We start from the raw sequence: 21,060 nt of genomic DNA, 5'->3' as shown, positions 1-21,060 counted from the left end.
CTCAGCATAAATAAGCAACTGAACTGATTATCAAATGGCATGTTTGTAATGTTTGAATACTTTGGTGTTCTTTTCATGCTTTTTTGGACATGGTTGTTCAAAATATTTGCAGCTGTTGGGAGGGTGAATCTTAACATAAATTTAAATTATTATGCTGAAAAACAAGATAGATATTTGAAACAGATTCTTGTGTATGTATATTGTAAGACTGCGGTTTGGTTGGCCTGCGAAAAGTTTCACCCAATATCGTGCTTCAAGTTGGCTGCTCATAGCTGTTTCAGGGACTCAATAAAATAAGGATGACACTATATTTTAAAACTTCTTCACAAAAGCTGTGCTCAAAACTTTGGAATGTGTTCTGGTTTGTAAGAAACTGGATATTATTAAATATGACAGCATATATATTTTTAAAAAATAACAGTTTTTGAATGCTGTCAAATAGATCATGGTCCTTCATCAAATCCATTTGATCAAAGGAGATTGTTCTAGATAGATAGCTCTTTTTTAAAATTTATTTTTATTTTTAGTATTTTTATTTTAGTAACAGTGTTTGTAGGGAATTACGGTGCTCCATGGTGCTACACTGTCAGTTTAACTGAAGCATCATTTTTTCCAAGTTTGTTTTGTAAAGCTTGTAATGCAGTAGAATAAACCAGCAACAGAATCTGCAGATTTCCAACCTCTTTTTTTTTTTTTCAAAGCTTTAAATCAAGATTGACTGCCTAGGCTGAAGACGTGCTGCAAAAAAAAATGCAATTACTGAGCTTGATAAAAGATAAAGCTGGCTAGTATGAGACATAAATTGGATGAAACTGTATGTTCCAAATTATACAGACAGCCAAATGATCTAATGGCTTTGTCTAATTTTAGAATCCTTCAGTCTTTTTTTATTCCTTGACATCTTTCTTATATATTTATATATAAAATGTTTATGCGTATGTGTGTATAGCTACATATGCATAAAAAAGTATCGTGTGTGTATGTGTCGGAAGTGTCAAACATGCAGTATAAACCACAAAAGTTTATAAAATGCCTCTTATGAGCTCAATACATGATGATGGTCAGCATTTTTGATCGATTGGCCATTGCTGTTATAGGATATTAAATTAATATTGTGCCACTCTTCAGGAGGGCTGTGTATGAGAATACACTGCACGAACTCAGTGGAGTCCCTGTTTAAATCGGTAGTCATATGTAGAAATAAATATTGGCATTTAATTATTGAAAAACCTTTTCACCACACTGTGTTGTTCAGTAGTGCACTGCTTTCTGACAGCTGTGCACTGCTAACTACATACGCCTACTTTCATGCCTCCTCGCCTGTAACTCCCTGTACATCACAGTCAAATACCCAGAGCTTACATACTGATTTATGCAACCCATTTACTTTTGGGTTCCTATTTTCCCTTGAAAGAAGGTGTCAAAGACAAAGCTCCAGAGCATATTGGCTGTTGGGTGTGTCGATGTTTTCTTCCCACCTGCTTGGGCTGAGGCTGGCTGCTATTGCATGGCAAAGATGAGGATGAGCAGGACTAGGAGGTGTTGGAGAAGACCAGGTGGTGGGATAGGGCAAGAAGTGTCATTCCTGCGCCAAGGTTTAAATGCCTTGGAAAAAGGGGGATCTAGAAGAATACATCTTGGTTTACTGTGTCTCACATGTCTTTAATATGGTTATACTTAACTCTGGTACTTTCTCTGCTGATTTGGAAGTCCAGTCCTTTCCCTAAGACTCTTCAGAAGACACATGAAGATGGGTGGACAGGGGTTACTGACAGAAGTGCACTTGGTGGTGAAGTCTTCCCCTGCTTCTCTTCTCCTCCTTTCTGCTTGCTGCTCACGCTTGTACTGAGGCCACACAGCTAAGGATGGTCGCTGCATCCCACAAGAAGGGTGCAAGGGCACAGAGGCTTCCCCTCTTGCTAGTTACCATGCTGGCTTGTTTCTCGCTTTATTTCCCATCAGTCCTTTTCACTTCACTGTGTTGGGCAGAAAGAGAAATCCAAAAATGTTTCCTTGTGCTGTAAGATAAAGGCACCTTTTCCTTTTGGGTGTCATCTCTTATTTATATAACTTTTCCAGTTTTGAAAAAGAGGATCATTATAAAATAATTGCATCCTGAGGTTTTGCAGTCGGTTTTGGTGCAGCAGGTATGAAGCTGTCAGAGCTTTACTTGTTAAAATCTTCATGTCAGCCCGGTGCTGGCTCTAGCTCTTTCTTAAGAAATTTTTTAAGACTTTTTTTTTTTTCTTTTTTTTCTTCACAGAAACCTGTAGCAGCCATAGTTGATCTGGGTGAAGAGAAGGGAAAATGTAGCCTTAGTCTGCTCCTGAATTGCAAGAGGTTCAGCACAGACCTTTCAACACTGAGAGGGGAGAAAAAGAAACCTTACTTAACTTTCTATCTTGAGATAGTATTCAAAGCTGTGCGCTCCTTTGTCAGGTTGCTCCGTTTTTGTCCTGACATTGGCTGCAGCCGTGCCTTTGCTCTAAATGTGTCAGGAGAGTATACAGGGACCTTCCTGATGCAACTGGTGACCTAAGAACCAGCTGTACAATATAGTCATAAGTGTTACTGTATGTTATAACTTTTGACAGGTCTCCTCCCACCCCCTTAATCACCTGTGTGAGGACAGGACTTTATTTCAAAAAATTTTCTTCGGTGCTTAAATACCACTTTTTTTTTTTTTTTTAAATGTAAATTTTCCATGTTAGAATTTGACTTCTCTGAAGAGCCTTGCTTGGGAGAACTATGCACTGCTTAATTACGTACAGAATGTAGTTTTCACTGTATGGCTTTCTTATCCACCACTACATATAGTAAAATGAATACAGGTGATTCTGTTCAGTATCTTCCTTTGGTCTTGTTTTATGAGTTTTGTGTTAAATTGCAATAGGCAATGTGGATAGCTAAGGGAAACTGATCAGTGTGCATAAACATTCTCTGCATCATATGCAGTAAACTGACTGTCTTTATAATGATTTTTATAATGCCAGCTACTGCGGAGCATGTCATACAACTCCCAATGTTTAGACATATATTTTGAAGTATTTTTTTATTTTTTCTTTTTTTTTTCTTCAGTTTCAGCAGACAGCTAAAATGTTACAAATACCAAAGGCAGCAAGTTATGTCCTGAATAGATACATACAATGTTTCTGTGAGGTCAGGGTTTGCACTGGGGAAGGTGAATTGTTTGGTATGTAATTAAGGGCTTTGCTTTCCAGTTACTGTAATAGGTGTAAGAAATGTTTGCAGTGTCCTAGGATCTATTTTGGGGCTGAGAATGTTAAAAGAGATACGAGTAACTAGTGTTGAGAAGAATCAAGTGTGATGAGTTCTCAACTTGGTCAAAAAGAATGCATTTTAATAATGTGTTGATATGTACCATGACTCAAAGAGGTACAAAACAGGCCAATTACTGAAACAGTGAAAAGCTAGGTCAGTTTGCTTTTGATCTCTGATGAGTGTGTAGGAACAGAATGTCTGAGCACAGGCCAGAAAGATGAAGATGAATCTGACAGAATGAGAGAGAAAAATGGAATCTAGTAAGGGTGAAAGAAACAATTCATTTGTTACTGGACCTGTAAAAAGTATTACTTTATTATCTTACCTTTTTTTTTTTTTTTCAGCTGTGATTAATGGAGTAAGTCTGTAGAACCCTCTGTTTGGATTTTTGCCAGCCGTTATTTAAAATATGTGTGGTTTTTTTGTGATATTTAAAAGAAATGAAGAAAGAATTTTAGTTTTAAATCTGGATTATATCTAACTGTTCTTAAAAGATTAAAAAATCCCCATATTTACCTTAGTTGTAATTTTGTGAGCTGATGATTACAAATGCAATGGGAATTCCAGCTATTCTATCAAATGGAGGTCTTATTTTGCGTAGTGCTAATGAAGCAGTCCATGTGGCTTTCAAGGACTGCATGTCCTCCAGAAAGAGAGAAATAAAGAAAAGAAAAAATAAATCCAGCTCCCCATACTACAAAAAATTTGCAAACTGGAACTTTTTTTTGGCATACAGACAGAGGCTAGTATGACACAGAGAATAAATTCCTCCTCTGATGCCAGTAGCTGGCTTTTGTTAAATGCCATGGGGGTACCGTTGGTTTAGGCGCTATGTCCAAGGCATGTTTATGGAGGACTTCTTTCTCCAGTGTTTCCAGTCTACCATAAATTTGCTTTTCTGAAGATTGGATGTCTAATCTCACATGCTTAATGTTACTTGTTTTCCTTCACAACAAACACTTACTAACCAGGATTTTTACAAGGGGGGAAAAAGTATTGAGGTAAGATTCTTTTCTGTGTAATTGTTTTTGACAAAAATGTATATTTATGCATGTGTGTCTATAAAGCACAAGTTGACCAGTTTGGAAATCATATTTCATGGTAAAAGCATTTTTCCAGTTCACCCAAAGAGAGTAAAGGAATAAAATACTTTGGCTAGTGGGAAATGACCCAGCATGATCCTTCAAGCTGCAAAATCTCTGCAGTCAAAACACATGGGAAAAATAAAGAGAGCATAGTGTAATATTAATAAAGACCAAATAATTTTCTCAGAAAGGAGTTACTTACCTTGGGCAGGTGAGCAATAAATGTATTTGAAAGGAAAAGTGTGTTGATGTATTCTAAACTACTAGAAGGTGGGAGAGCTTTTTGTGCTCCCTCACACCTCAGAACGTATTAAGACAAATGTTCTCTGAGGCATTGATTATATGATTATATGATATGACCGTTGGACAGTTAAGTGCACAGCATGATCAGGACTCCTCAGTTAGACCAAAGTTTTTATCTAGGTCCTTATCACATCTTATTAATGTATGACTTAGGTTTTCAGCTGGTTCACTGGGAGCTGTTGATTTCATCATCGTGGTTGAGGATTTGTCTGTCAGGAGATATTATCTATGATTTGCGGCACTTGTAGAGATTCGGTGTGCTTCAGAGTTGGTATTGCCAGACCACTGACTAGACAGCTGGGTTTGTGATTCTGGATTAATCCACATAATGATGGATCAAATTCCCCTAATATCTAGTCATATATTCTGTTCTTAATGTAAGCTCTTAGCCTCTCACTCTAATAGCCTTTCAAATGGACATTAATTCAGCAGTTAGAAAATCTCTCCCTCTCGGGATTATATTCCATGATCTTCCTTTCCTTTCTCCTTCACTCCCCCTCAGTGCATGCACACCCCACAACATGCTTGGAAGCATTTGTGCTGTATTTCACTGTGAGAGGAGAAGAACATGGGAGACTCTTTTTAGTGGTGCCCAGTGATAGGATGAGGGGCAAGGGGCACAGAATGAAGCAAAGGAGGTTCCATCTGAATATGAGGAAAAACTTCTTTACTTTGAGGGTTCCAGAGCACTGGAACAGGCTGCCCAGAGGGGTTCTGGAGTGTCCTCCTCTGGAGATATTCAAGACCCACCTGGACACATTTCTGTGTGATCTGCTCTAGGTGAGCCTGCTTTAGCAGGTTAGGTTAGACTAGATGATCTCCAGAGGGGCCTTCCAACCCCAGCCATTCTGTGATCCTGTGCCATTACCAGTACTTACGGGGGGGACCAGCTGCCCTATGGAAACAGCAGCAGCTCCCCTGCTTTGCTTATCTCTTCTTCCAACTCACCCTTCTCTGCTGCGGTCATACTTTCCCACTTGGTGTGGAAATAATGGTGTGGCTGTTCCCGCATGGCTCTCACCATGGTTGGGGTTCAATACATTCATCTGAGGCCTGGAATGTAGCTATGAAGGTGCATCCTTGCTGCTCACCTGTTGGCTGTTTTTCTTGTGAGCAGCTGAACTAAGCTGTGTCTAACTATGCTGATTCTATCTTCTGCCTGTGCTCAGGGAAGTGTCTTGTTTGGCTAGAAATATTTTTGAGTGCTTTTCTTTTTTAAAATACTTATTTTTGTATAAAAAGGGCACGCTGTTTTGTATCTCTTAGAAAAGGCATAGTTAGAGAACAATAGTTGGATCAGACAATGAGGAAGGCCTCCTTTCCTTGGTCTGCTGAACCCACCAAAAAGATTGAATATTGCATGGGGCTGAGGGAGGATTGTTGACCATCACCTGTACCAGGGGACATTAGGAAATTTTGTCAAAACCCTGATTTGGCTTTCAGGTTGCTTTGTAGGTGGGGGCTGAGAACTCATTCTTCAAATCTCTCATCTGCTTTGCTAGATGTGGTATGATGGTGTGTCCTAGCTGTATCTTCCAAGTTAGCTTTGATGTTGAGGATGCAAGGCAGAAAGCAGAGCTAGCTTTGCTGAACAATGCTGGATATTGAATAAAATGATAGATTTGTTGACAGAAGCACGCAGCTCCTTTTAAGAAATCAATAGTTCCTGTGATAGCATCATGAATGCTGCGCTAATGGAAGCTGTTACCAGAAGTGAGCAGCTAATGCTGCAAGCGTCCTCTGAGGCTGTCACTTCAGGGGCATAAAACCTAAATGGCCAAGTGTTGCCCATGTGCAGAGGGACAGAAAATGATGATGAAGCCCTGTAAATGAATATTGCATTTTCTTTAGTGCCTGCCTGCCTGGCAGTGTGTGAACTATAAATACTTCTTTTTGTCATGTATAATTTACTCATGGGCCAGAGTAATTTATTTGTAGAACAGAACTCAGGTCGAGAGCTGATTGCGTGGAAGCTGTTGTCTGTGTTCACTCCTGCTGTTTAGGTTTTATTCTGCAGTAGAATATAGTTTGCATTTCCCATATGATTTTGTATTTATGATAGTTTCTGTTGCATGGCACTGGCATTGCATAATTTTTCTATGGTGTAATTGTGTCTTTTCCCCTTTATCTTTTATTATTTGACAACTATCATCCTACAATAATCTCTAATTCAAGAGAGGGCAAAAATATGCCCTCGTATGGACAAAACTGTGCATCTGTTGCAAATAAATAGCAGAAAACTAAAGAAAAATAAGTAACCTTGAATAACTCTCTTCATTTCCCAACCAAGGTAGCACACAAGAGGAGTTATCTTTGACAAATGTATTTCTGACTTCACTACAGCAGATATTTCTGGGTAAATTTTCAGTGCTGTGTACATTTAGCCATGCAGTTTCATTTAAGAATAATAGAGCTTCAACAGCTGCATTCACACATACAGCCTTGAAATTGCTCTCCACTTGGTTCTATTCTTCTCAGCATAGACTTTTCCTCCTTTTTTCTTTGCTTTCTCCTTTATTTTTGAGATATATTTGTATCTTTGTTACCCCAATAAAACCATAGGAAGAGGTTGTTTTTTGTTTGTTTGTTTGTTTTAGTTTAGTTCTATTAATTAATATATAGGACTTGAGACTCAGCTTATAATTAAGGGCTCAGAAATTTGAGTTTAAAGACTGATATACTTGATGTTCTTCAAGACCCATTCAAGCTTAGCAAATGAGTTCTAAAACCAGAGGAGCACAGGTAGTTTGTGTCTCAGCCATGAAGTGTTCTTGTGGGGAAAGGTTGCTGACTGCTAAATTCCATGTGAGATAAAATAGGCATTAATTCTGTAATGCTTTCACTCATGTTTTCACATACTTTTCCTTTTTTTCCCCTGAAAGTCTTTGCAGCTTCAAATAATGGTAAAATAAGATGGTAATTCAAATAGTTTTACTTCTGTTAGGTTTGAGTGAATCGCTGTTGTCTCACTGTGCATTTCTACAGCATACATATCTGGGAAGCTCTGTGCTGAAATTGTGCTGTGGAAGCATTGCAACTAAGGGAAACATGTATTCTGGTTGCTTGTGTTACTAAGGAGCTTGTTAGGAAGAGGTGCATCTTCCATGAGTTTTATTCAGGAAGTGAAAAGATAAATGAGTGCAGGTACAGTTCTTTCCCGAGCACATTTTCCCATCGTAAGGCATATTTCTGCTTTGTGCATTACCATGTTGGGTTGCCATTCTTCACCCTAGAGGAGGAATTTCCTGCACATCAATCCATTCTTCCAGTTTCTTGAGCCTGTGTCTTGTCAGTCAGCTCCATCTGGATGGCGTTTGTAAGTGGATGGTACTGGGGGTGGATTTCCATCAATGTAGTAGAGTACCACTTTCTCCCTTGAATTCAACAAACATAGTGAAAACTTTGCTACTATGAGATCATGGGCTTTGATTTATTTCTGCTGTATTGGGTGAATGATGGAGTTGCTTAGAAAGGTCTGGACATATGCAGGTAGAACCTTTTTACAAGAGCTAATTTCTTAACATGATGTAGTGGAATAAGTGAATTTATAGATAACAAAATGTATTAATGGACATAGGTTAAAAAATACACCCTTTCCTACATTCTAGAATTAGGAAATGTTGATACAAATTACAGTTAGGTAAGTGACTCTAAAGGATGATGTATATAATTTGCAAAAGGTAGTTCTTACAAAATAATGTGTGGAAGAATATGCCAATTGCTTTATTGTGATGTCATTTTTGTTGTGTTTTTTATTAAAAAGTATGTTTTTTTTTTCTTTTCCTTTGTTTCAGGTTTGTCGGAATACAATTAATTCCTCACTCTAAAGGAAATAATATTCAGTGATAAATACTTTGGCTCTAAAATAAAATCTGTCAGTTCCAAGTTGAGTTTTTATTAGAAAAAGTTTGTTGTCTTTTTTTATTTTAAAACCTTAAGAACAACGAAAAAGTAAATGATAGCTGTCTTTTCTTACAATTGAGAAAATTTTCGAGGTAAATGTTGGGTAATAGATTTCTAGTATATTTTCAAGTAGTTTAGAACACTGGAGGGTGCTGGTTATGACTAGGCAGGAAATGCTTCTGAAGGGTTATAGCATTTTAGTTGAGGAATGTAACAGGCGTGTTTTAAATTGTTCTTTATACTTTGAAGGCATTATGCTATGTCCAGTTCTTGTGAAACACCTACAGAAGGATATTCCTTTTGCTATTTCTGAAGATGGAGCAAAAGAGGCAAAGAGGTTGTCTGTGTATCCATTTTGTCAGTAGTTATTGTAATCTCAGTGAATCTGTTAATCCAAAGAGCCGTAAGAAAATTGCCCAGGGCAGTGGAGGTTGTCGGGTTTGAGGCTGGCCCGGTGATGCCAACTTGGGGCTGAGCCTGTTCCACTTCACTGCTTCAGCTGGTGCAGAATAAGGATTCTGTCCTATTTGGGCAGGACTTAAAAATTCATCCAGAAGATACAGCAGAATTCGTGTACGACGGGTTGCCTTCCTTCTCCGTGCTCTCAGCCTTCCTCCCTATTCAGCTACAAAGGTTTGATGTTAAATCAGCCCCATTTCCATGGCACATGCCCCTGTCCAACAGTGATGCTTAGTGAACCTTTTCGTTGTGCTGCTGGAAACAAATGAAAACACGATGAGAACTGTCCCCAAACTGACATGAACAGAGAATTGCTCCCAGATGTCCTTTTACAGCCACACTTCTGTGTATGAGGGCAGGCCCCAATACTGAACTGCAGAATAATTGTCAATGAAAGCGAAGATGTGTGGCTGTTGGGATTCAGGGTATTTCTCTCATGGAAAGTCCAGAAGTGTGAGAGGTGGCAATTGAGGAGGTAGCTTAGCTCTGTAAGTCTCTGTTGCGTTTCATAAATTTTGTCACTTATTGTCAACAGAACTATATAATTTCAGTTTTCAATGGGCAAAGCTGCTTTTCAAATTATGTTTTTGTCTTAGAAGAACTTATTGGTTTTGTCAATTTTTCTGACCTGGTTAGTTTTGATTCTATGGTGGTATTTTTTTACATCCATAGACCTTCAAAATATGCTACACACTAAAGAAAACAAGCATGCAAAAACAGACATTGTTCTTGCCTTGCCTGAGAACCTGGATTTTCCATTCATTTAAACATAAACACCGGTTCAATTGTGGTTTTAATTTACTCTTTTTCTTTTTTTTTTTTTTCTTTAAACTGCATTTACACTAAAGTAAACAGTTAAGTATGTGAGCAGCTTCACACAGAGGGTCACTGTTGGGAACTCTTCACACGAGTAAAGACACTTGTGGGATGAGGATTGAAATCCGTGATACAAATAAACACTGTGTTTATGACTCTGCACTGCTTCTTAGTAATGTCAGTGGCTTCCTGACAGAGATAAGCACAGCTGGCAGGATTTCAGGGGTTAGATAACAGAGCAGAAGCGTTGTGTTTAATCTGCTTGTGACTCTTGCTCTTCCTTGTGACGACATTCAGATAAACAGACACAGAACTTCACAGTGAGGCAGATGCAAATAAGGAAGATACTTCACTCAATGCTATAAATGGTTTTCCTCTCACTTTCAAAATTGTGAAACAGTCACAAATGTCTTGTGGTCTCGTTTTATGTCATCAGAGAAGGGTTAAATTGGCAGAACAAGACATACTCTTACTTGCTTTTCAACTTGCACAAAGAAACTAGGAGTAAAAAAAAAGAAAAGAAATCCCCAAAGCAAGCATGAGATTGTGTTAGACTGAAGCTGCTCAAGAGCCATGGTGATCTTTGTTTGGATTAGTTTCTGCATAACAGGGGAGTTAAGTAGGAATTGGGTTACTCAGTCATAAATTTGCGGAGTTGCAGAAATGGAAACTGCAATAATAGTGCATGGTAGTAAAAATGGAGCATCTCTGCAGTGTCTTACTCAGTTCCTAGAGCTAAGGAAGCAGCTTGGGTTGTTCTGTGAGTCCATTAATGAGGGACTTCTTATGATGATGTTTTCATGTTTTGTTGGAGTGGAAAATGTCCCTTGTTTTGAATAATTCTATCAGTAACAGCTGCTAGCTTAATTTGATATGTGTTTCAATAGAAAACTTCTGATCCAGCTTAAAAAGCAGACTTTAACAGTTATTTGTGGGCTGACCTTCTGTGTTAAGGGATTCTGTCATTTACATGGCATTATATCCCTTGCATGTGTGTTGGGGCTTGTTGTGGGATTTTAGTGGTATTAAGGTCAGATATTCAAATGCAGCCTTAGGAAAAACATACCCCTCTTGTTTGTGCCAATTAATCTAAGCCAATCTGAGAGTCATTCCTCAAATTATTTATAAGAAACTCCAAAAGCCTATTTTTATGTGAGTGTGTGGAATAGCTACATTATAGTACCTTGTTTAGGGCCATTTTAAAGTCAGCTTTTCGTAGACTATGGGTTACAAGACTCTGCAAGAAAATATATCTCAGTTGAAATAGCCAGATGTTGTATTTGAATTAATGGACTTATAAAAAAAGTGGCTTGTTTAACTTGATTTTCCTCCATTGCAAACAATTTCTTGATTACAATCGAGGACATTTTGGTTCTCTTGCTTATACACTTCTGTGACTCTTGTTTCTGCCTGGGTTAGTCTTCTCTACTTGAGAATAGTTGATGACTTCTGGGTGAGCTGTGGTATAATTATCAAGGATTTCAGCTGTGAAGCTTTTTATTTAAGTCTGACTTGATTTTTGCTCTCAGATTCCTGTGGTCTGTTGCTGACATTTTTCAGCAGAGTTTCAAGTAACAGCTTTTTTATGATGTCATTTTTTCATGTTCTGACAACCATGCTGAAATGTAGCATAAAAATATTTTTTCTGAATTGCTGCAAAGTATTTTATTGATATAGCAGAGTTTCAGCAGTGTGGTGTATTTATTTTCTTTTCTTTTTCTTTTCTTTTCTTTTTTTTTTTTTTCGTTTAAAGGATCACTTAATTGGAAAGCTATATGGCAACTGTCTGAAATATCAGGCAATGTTTTATATTCATTATTCTGTGACCCAAATCCATTCCTGTGCTCTGTTGTGGATGACTGGCAGTTCCTAATTTAATTTATCCATATTCTTTCACAAATGAGAATAAGCTTTGAATTTAATATATTCTTTTGTACTATAATATGTAATAAGTATATCAAGGAACACACAAGAAAGATAATCAGATTCTAAACCTCAGGAGATTTCGGAGAATTGTTAGAGAAATGTAGAAAATGTTTATGGATGCCGATGCAGAAAACAAAATGAACACCATTGCCCATCCTTCTTGCCACACTGTCTGTTATGAATTCAGACTTGAGGTGCTGTGTGCCACAAAAAGTACTCTCCTCTGTGTATCAATTCTAATCTGATTTTTTAAAAATTTCATGTATTTAAAAAGCATAATAGTGGAATATTTACAACAGTACTTATTATGAGAACACTCATTACATTATGTATGTACCTATTTAGCTATGTTTATCCATCTTCAGTATTTTTTAGTATCTGGTAATAAATCACATGGAACTTGAAGCCTGACTGAGTAGCATTATTAACTGAAGTGTATACTCACCAGTCCCTTTTCTTTATCTATAGAGGGCTTAAGGATTCTTAGAGCATGAATTTAGCTCAGAGGCTTTTGTTCGTTTGCTCTTTTTTGTTTGGTTCATTTCCATCATCTAGCTTCCAAGCAAGAAAACTAGGGCATCAATTCATTTTAGAAAGGGAGTGTTGTTGCTGGACTGAAAAACACCATGCATGCTCTAGCCTTTTATCAGATTCCTCAAGGACTTAAAATAAATTGTGATTATTTAGGTGGGTGAAGCAAAGGGCTTTTTAGATGAATGGATTAGAATAGAAACCTATAGAAGTTGGTAGATTTACTGACTGTTCTTCCAGTAACACCCTCTAATGTTGGCAGATGAAAATATGACTAGTCTGGTTTCCTCATTTTCAGTGTTCTAAAACCTGGATTTCTTTCGTACACCGTTGTCCTTAAAATCTGTTTTCATCTTTGACTGCACCTGAGTCACCTAAGAGCTGTTATTCCCCAATTGTATTTAGTTCATTGTAGCTTCAGCTTAAAACTGTGTGCCACTTGAATATCTGTGCTCAAATTTTTTACTATTGCCTTTATATTGAAATGTCACTGTGCAATTTTGTCTTAATATTTTGACAGTCTCTCCTATCACATAGTCACAAAAGTTTGCAGACACTTCTAAGATTTTAAGCTAGAAAATACTTCACTGAGATATGTCTGTGTAAGTGTAGACCTTAGTGTAGACCTTTTTTTTTTTGGCAGTCACAGGGAGAATGGCAGTTTTCTTTTTGTACTCTTCAATCTTTGATACCAGCTTTACCTTTTGAGGAGGGTTTTCTGTATGGTGTCACTAGCATCCCCATATTTGTAACTGGGTACAGTACAGAAAAATGTCAGTGTATGTGTTAACCACTCTTAACATTGAAAATGCTGGTTTTCAAATGTCCTGAGACTGGAAAGAAGCAATTACAGAAGCAAACCTGTTGCAGCAATGATACAGGGAAAAAAGTAGCAGTGCAGGCCAGAAAGCATGAGGTTCAGTGAGCACAGAAAACTGACAAGTGAGGTAAACATCCTTTGGCACTGGCTGTTTAAAAATAGGAAAACAAAATGCATAAATACCATGGTGCAGACCAAGCAGTGATATCATCCAAGCAGCAGCATATGAAAGAGTAAAGGATACATAGTCAGGGGTTATTACATAGGAAATAGAAGATGGAGGAAGGAAGGGGTAGTGGAAGTAGATGGCTTACAAATAGGAAGAGAAGCAGAGCCCCCACGTCTAGGGAAAAAAAATCTGTAGAGAAATTAGCAATTCACTTGCAGCTGGAAGTGAATCTGGGAGGAGAGGAGGTCCATGTGGCAGGGGAGTGGGTGGGCAGAGGAGCCCCGGTGCACTGGAAGGACCGTGCAGCTCCTTGTCAGTGCCTTAACTGAGGGTTTTTTTTTATTTAGTTCATCTGTATGTTCAGTGGTGTGAATGAAAGGATGAACAATCGTATCTGCATCAGAATTCCTTATTAATTTTAAAGATAAGAAAATAGAACAGTAATTCATGGACTGTGTTATTTTTAACTCTTCAGTCTTGAAGCCTGTCTCATTCTCCTGGAGAAGCTGGCACCTCATGGCCTGGGTGGGTGTCCTCTTTGATGGATAAAGAACTGGCTGGATGGCTGGGCCCAAATAGTTGTAGTGAATGGAAACAAATCCAGTTGTCAGCCAGTCATGAGTGGTGTTCCCTCAGTCCTGGGGCCAGTTCTGTTTAATACCTTTATCAATGATCTGAACAAGGAAATCGAGTGCACTCTCAGTAAGTTTGCAGATGACACCAAGCTGGGTGGGAGTGTGGATCTGTTCAAGGGTAGGAAGGTTCTATAGAGGGATCTGGACCGGCTGGGTCTGCGGGCTGAGACCAATTGTATGAGGTTCAACAAGGCCAAGTACCAGGTCCTGCACTTGTGTCACAACAAACCCAGGCAGCGCTACAGGCTCGGTGAAGAGTGGCTGGAGAGCTGCCTGGGGGAAAAGGATCTGGGTGTTTGATTGACACCTGGCTGAACATGAGCAAGGAGTGTGCCCAGGTGGCCAAAAAGGCCAACAGCATCCTGGCTTTTATTAGAATTAGTGTCGCCAGCAGGACCAGGGAAGTGATCGTGCCCCTGTATGTGGCACTGGTGAGGCTCCACCTTGAGTCCTGTGTTCAGTTTTGTGCCCCTCACTACAGGAAAGACTTTGAGGTGTTAGAGAGAGTTCAGAGAAGAGCAAGGAAGCTGGCGAAGGGTCTAAAGAGGAAATCTTATGAGGAGCAGCTGAATGAACTGGGGCTGTTTAGCCTTGAGAAAAGCAGGCTGAGGGGAGACCTAAGTGCCCTCTACAATTACCTGGAAGGAGGTTGTAGCACTAAATACATCTCCGAAGTATTAATAACAAGTGATAGGATGAGAGGAAATGCCCTCAAGTTGCAGCAGGGGAGGTGTAGATTAAATATTAGGAAAAATCTCCTCGTGTAAGGGGTTGTCGGGCATTGGAACAGGCTGCCCAGGGAAGTCTTGGAGTCACCGTCCCTGTAGGTGTTTAAAAGGCGTATAGATGAGGTTCTTAGGAACATGTTTAAGTGCAAGAGTTAGGTTATGGTTGGACTCTATGATCTTGAGGGTCTCTTCCAACCAGAATGATTCTATGATTTCTTCTGTGGGAAATTCTTTAGAGGTCCCTTCCAATCCCTAACATTCTGTGATTCTGTGATTCTGTGATTCTGTGAAGTAGTAGGTCTCACTGGACAGTGGTGGTCCTGAGGCCATTGCTTCCTTTGCCCTTTCAGACAATTCACAGCACTGGTTTTGCCTCAGATGTTCCTATGTGAAATGCAGATCATAACAATGTCCAGTTTTGTGAAGTGCTTTGAGAAATGTAGGTGCTATGTGTTCAGTTTTGCCTAGCCATGCTGTTTATGGTTTAAATTTCCTGTTATTCTTAAAGACAGGTTGAATAAGGCATAGCATTAAAGTTTTCAGAGAGTCAAGTGGAAGAACAATTAAGTATTTTTTTTAGTATAATGTGATTGGATATCCTGTCTAGTTTCTATTTTGTAGACATTAAAAAGCTAAGTTCAAGTTGTTTTGTGTCAGCAAAGGGTAGAATCTTGCAAACTGACTACCTGGTCCACAGCAGGGGCATCTCAGTGCAGGACTGGGGTTGACAGATGGATGGAAAGAAATGTAGAGACATGACACTGTGACATAGTAAAGCACCTTTGTCTGCTTAGAGGGGACTGTTCTAGGAGAACAGCTTTAGCCTGGAGTTAATACTCACACACATAATTCAAAAACAAAAGATCACATTAGCTGGATCAGAATAAATGTGAAAATATATGTAGGTTCTCCATATCAGGCCAGTAGATTAAGGAGAAATGAAACACAGCACTGAGATTGAAGAAAGCAGAAACAAAGATGAGATTGCTAAATAAACATCCTGTGTACAGTAAGTTTCCTTGAGGCTATAGTTACCAAGTGATGATGCAAAGATAAAAACGTCTCTTTCCGTCGTTTGGGCATTTCTTCCTTGTACTGTAGTGCTATCTGGGAATTAAGGATCAAGTCTCTCTTGCCATGGGCATTGCGTAAAGATACAGCAAAGTACTCACTACCAAACCTGCTTGCAAACTTGGGGGTTACAAAAACCCCGCAGTTTTGAAATTCCATACATAAATGGATATCTGTTATGCTGTTATAGCATCAGGTGGAAATATGGTTAGTAGTAACATATTAAGTGTTATAAATGTGCAGCTATCAGAGAGCATGAGTTTTCCTGAGGCGAGAGTAGTGATGATATTTTCTTAATGAATCAATTTGTGAATGTGCAGGCAGTATATTGATCACTAGTCTTCTGCATCTTTTAGAGGAGATGAATGCTCAAATCCTTATCCTCATTTGAATAACAACAAATTTCATGTGCCATTTTCCTTGACACTTTGATTAGATGTTTAAAATATTTATAGACAGCAAGTTCAGAATACTCAGAATAATATATCAATTCTTTCTCTTTTTACAGAGGGAAACTAAAGGTCAGTTTCTCATAGATCACATCTGCAACTATTACAGCTTGCTGGAAAAAGACTATTTTGGCATTCGATACGTTGACCCTGAGAAGCAGAGGGTATGTATGTGAACTCTGACTACATTTGCTTTTAAGTAATGCTAAATTGATTTTTTTTTTTCAACAAGCAGGCAAGTTCTAATGCAAAGTAGTGTATCTCTGAGGCTTTATATTCTGGCCATAATCCATAGAGGTTCCTAAAGTGTCTGTCATTATTATATTAATTTTCACCTCAGTTTATGTATATAGTTTCAGGTAAACTGATATATTCTGATTTGTGTAGTTCTCCTGGGCAGTGACGATGGAAAAGATCTATGGGCATGACTCAGAGATAGCACAGGGTAGCTCTAGGCTCTCACAGTGCACTGGAATTTGTGATTTCTGTTTTTCTGTAGACTATGCTTCTTGGGAGATGTAGGCAGGAATCCTATTGAGTTTAGCAGCTAAAAGTGGTCATTCTATTCCACTTTTCACAGGGCGCCTGGATTTGGATATCTGTTATACACAAAAAAGCTATGATTTGTCAGGTTGTGGTTAGTTCTTCAGATTAGTTCTCCCTATGAGCATCTTTACATTCATGCAATAAGATTTAGAGTCCTGTGCTGTAGGCATTTCTGTGGACAGCAATGAGTCATGTCTGTTAGGTGGAAGGTGATCCAGCAGGTTGTGTTCTGTAGGTGATTTGCTATGGCTACTCCATGTTTGACTTCAGATGACTGTTCCTGTTTGAGAGTAGGGAAGTGTGGTCCACACAGGAAGCCAAAGTCTTCAGACAGTGAAACTCAGAATGGCTTCTTCACTGTGTGGTCCTGCTGGTCTCAGGATTAAGATTTAGATATGTCTTTAAATATAATGGGGGCATATACTCGCATTTCATCTATGGAAATTATCACGAAGTTTGAAACTGCTATGATTCAGGAGGAGAAAAGCATTTTGCTGGGTATCTCTTGCTACACCCTAATTTGTTTTGGCAAAAATCAGTGGATATAGGGAATCATCCTCTGCTCATCCTTATAAAATTGCAATAGCTTTGCAAAGCTACAGCAGATCATTTGCTTTGCATCCTTTTCTAAAAATCAAAATAATTAGCAAAATAATTAGGAGATATTCTGACTAGTGTACTTAATTCTTCACAAACATTAAAGGTATAGAGGTGTTCACCTGGTTTGAATTGATAGGAGAAGTAGGTGGAGTGCTGGATTAGACTATAATTATGTAGGACTTAATGAATACTTACTTTTGTTGGGCCTTTCCCTGACAGTCACTCAAAAATTGCTACAGAAAAGTTACTTTACTTAACATCAATCAAGAGGTTGCTTTAGTAAAAGGGGCAGAATACTTTAAAATAGTAGTGCTTCAGAAAAAAAACTCTAAAAACCTACTTCTATTGGGATACCGGTTATGTCATACTCTTTTTGTTTTCCATGTTTCAAAGAGCTGTTAACTGTATTGACAAATTCGCTGCAGTATCATGTTCTCATTGGCTATACAGTTGTTCTTCTACATCTTGTACAGCTAATTCTGTGTTAAGTTTAGGGAAGATTATGATTTATATTGAAGCGTAAGTTTTATCTTGGTTAGTAGTAAAAGACAATCTGAGAGAACGTTCATGTTCCTACCTAAAAAATCTTAGGTTTTCATTTCCCTTTATATCCAATAACTAAGAATACTGTCACCTTCCTGTGTAGTAGGATGGCTTGTATCAACTGGCCCACTCTTCAGTTGGATTTTGTTAAGTTAACTTCTCAAGTGTACATTTTCCATACATGCATTTTTAAATGATGATTTATAATTACTATCATGTTTTTAAGCATATGGATAACTTCTCTAATTGGTTATTAGCTCTTGATTTTTAACTCTCTCATGAATTAGATGTGGATTATGAGGGACATTTCTTTATACAGACTTAATGGTCTGGATGCTGAGTTGAAAGAAAAATAGATTTTTCTCTTAGGCTTATTACAATTAATGAAAATCAGAAATTTTTACATGTAGTATATTCTATTGTCCTTTTGTCCTGTTCCGCTGTGTTTTTTTTTTCTTTGTTTGTTTGTTTTTGTTGTTTTGTTTATACATAAAATGCTTTCCCTCACAGTGGATATTTCCTCTACAACAAACCCTATCCTAAGTACTAAGCTGAACACAAGTATTATAATAAAGAAATGCTGGTTTTATGTCATCTGGCTCTTTTGAATCTCTGATCTTGTTGAGTCTCACTTACCTGAGTCCTGCCTCTGTATCAGATACAGATGCAAGAATACCTCACAGTTAGATGCAAGAAGACCGTGAAACTGTAATTACAATTCTTCTCACATAAACAAATAATAAATATGGGACATGCATAATTGTGCTCAGGTCAAGGCAGTGTAATTAGACGAAATTCATGAGTAACTGCGCCAGCAGAAAACTAGAGGAAATAAGGATTTTGAAATGATAAGGTGATCGCTCTTCCTGCAGTTTTGTATTTTAGCAGTTGTGAGTTTAGCTGCCTGAAATTCGTGCTAACAAAACACTCTGAGATTACAGAAGAGCAGTTGTTTAGGTATGTGGTTATAAGCTGTAGCATGTATCAAATGTAGTGGGAGTCACAGGAGGAATGTTACATCATCATAGCCACCTTACAGGGAAGAGTACTTAGAGCTCTATAGAAGAGATTTCTGAAGCTCTGTGGAATTCTTGCAGGTCCCACCAAGGTAAAAAGCAGAAATGTTTACAACAGTACATTCTTATGTATTGGGTAGATGTATTACAAATCAGAAACAGTAGCTCAGTAAAGATCTCTAGGTGGAATTCACCACGAGCTGATTTCTAAAGTTAAATCTGGTGATTTAACTGAGAACAATTGATTTGAAGAGGAGTGATAATTCCCCCTAAACCAGTTCAACGATTTGTGTGACATGTACTTCACTGCTCCATAGACAAATAAAGAGATGTGGGACACTGAACAAAATGAATATTGCTTGGTTTTGCCAATAAGCCACTGGCATGATGTGGCTATGATAAAAGAAAACACTTTGTTTGTCCCTTCTTAGGACTGTATTTTGAGGAAAGTATTCATGTCATTACACCCTAATGAGACTGCAGCTCTTCTGATCTAGAAGTCTGCATTTAAAGAAAGATAATTCAACTGAATTGGGAGAAGAGGTATTAGAAAGACACAGAGAATGGAGAGCTTGTTTTTGAGATAATATTAGGAAGGACATAACTCATTTAATGCAGCAAAACAAAGGATAAGAGGATGTGGTTATACATGCGTCAGAGCATAAAGCAGAAGTTTATGCAAGAAACGGGATTTCTTAATAAAGCCAATGAGAGCTGCAGCATGTGGAACAGCCATAATGGAGGCAATGGGGTAAAATTTGTAACTGTATTTGTAAAGAATTTTAAGAGAGGTCTCTATAGTTTTATGGCTGAGATATAGACTAGGCACCATATTCTGAAGTTTATTTCAAAGAATATGTAATTAAAACTGAACCAAGTAAGTATGACATTTATTTTAGGAGAGTTATTGTTGATTCTGATGCAGGTCGTGTACAATTCATATTGCTTTGCCCATTTTCATGGAAATGTTGAATGCCTCTGTTGTAGTTTACATTCCACTGCATAGTGTCTGTCTTTGCACAGAAAGGGCTATAGCTGTGGTTCCAAATGAAACTGCCAAAATCGTGCATTTAATTCTGGCTTTTAGTGAATTATTTTTGATTGGCCCTTTGAATAGTTAAGTTATATGACATAATAGTATATTATTATATAGTGTACACACACATACATATATAAAATATTATGCAGAATTACCCCTGCTGGCATTTAGTCTACTAGTGATGCTTGCGTCCCTTTGTCTGTAATTTTTTCTGCAAAGGTTGCAGAGTTGCTCCAAATGCTAATTTGATGTCCTTTTGTTTTGTAATCTATCAAGGGAGCTCAAGCAGGCAAAACTCCTGGCTTTAATTTGTCCTAAATGTCTTCTTTCAGAGTATGCTACCAAAATGAAGCATTTTGACTTAGAAGTATTGAAATACTTGACTGAGTTTGAGAATTTAAAAAATTAAATGCTTCAATATTTCAGATGTTTCAAATGAGATGTTTCAGTATTTATGTTTAGAACATTCAGAACTTCTGACTATGTGAAAAATACAGATAATTGAGCTAATCGCCTTAGGTTGGAACAATGGGGGAAAACTGTGGTGGGAAATAACTGTTGTTTTTATAGATTATTTTTCAAGCAATTTATAATGAATACTCTTCCCTCCCCTCAGCTCCGCTTTTGTAATAAACCTTTCCTTCTGTGTGATTACATATGTGTGGATATTTTAGGCATACTTAAACTTTGTAAAATTTTCTATATTTTTCTATTTTCTATTCCAGACCAAAAAAGATACTCTGGAAGACACTCCTAACAAAAGACAGCATGGTAGCTTTTTTATATTTTTGGATATGCAAAGGAGTAACAATGCCAATGACCTCAAATTGAACTAGCAGTTAAAGACTCTAGGTTCTACACTGTATCTGCTGTTTTATCTTCTAGTGTCATATTTGGATGTTCCTTTGGGAAACTGTGCCTTAGGATAACTTCAGAAAAGCCAGGATTGTACTGAAAGTATGCAGTAAATTCCAGGATGCCATTTTATGTCTAGTGATGCTATGCTGGGAACAAATGAGTTCCTAGGGTTCATGAATTAACTGTTGAATCTTTTTGCCTGGATTTCTGAGAAAACTAGGTACATGGGATCACATTACTTTTCTCCCCAATGGTCAACTTTAGTAACTTTTGAAGCCAGT

At 38.0% G+C, this 21,060-nt stretch overlaps 1 protein-coding gene across 1 annotated transcript in view; it reads left to right on the top strand.

Moving 5' to 3' along the window:
- The window catches only part of FRMD3 (FERM domain containing 3), a 146,747-nt gene that overhangs the window by 46,393 nt on the left and 79,294 nt on the right, over positions 1 to 21,060 (top strand). Inside the window, exon 2 of the mRNA XM_065860621.2 lies at positions 16,237 to 16,341. Coding sequence (XP_065716693.1) covers positions 16,237 to 16,341 — 105 coding nt within the window. The remainder of the gene's footprint in view (positions 1 to 16,236; positions 16,342 to 21,060) is intronic.

The sequence above is a fragment of the Patagioenas fasciata genome, chromosome Z (assembly GCF_037038585.1).
Source record: "Patagioenas fasciata isolate bPatFas1 chromosome Z, bPatFas1.hap1, whole genome shotgun sequence".
Lineage (NCBI taxonomy): Eukaryota > Metazoa > Chordata > Aves > Columbiformes > Columbidae > Patagioenas > Patagioenas fasciata.
This window is presented reverse-complemented; position numbering and strand designations above follow the sequence as displayed.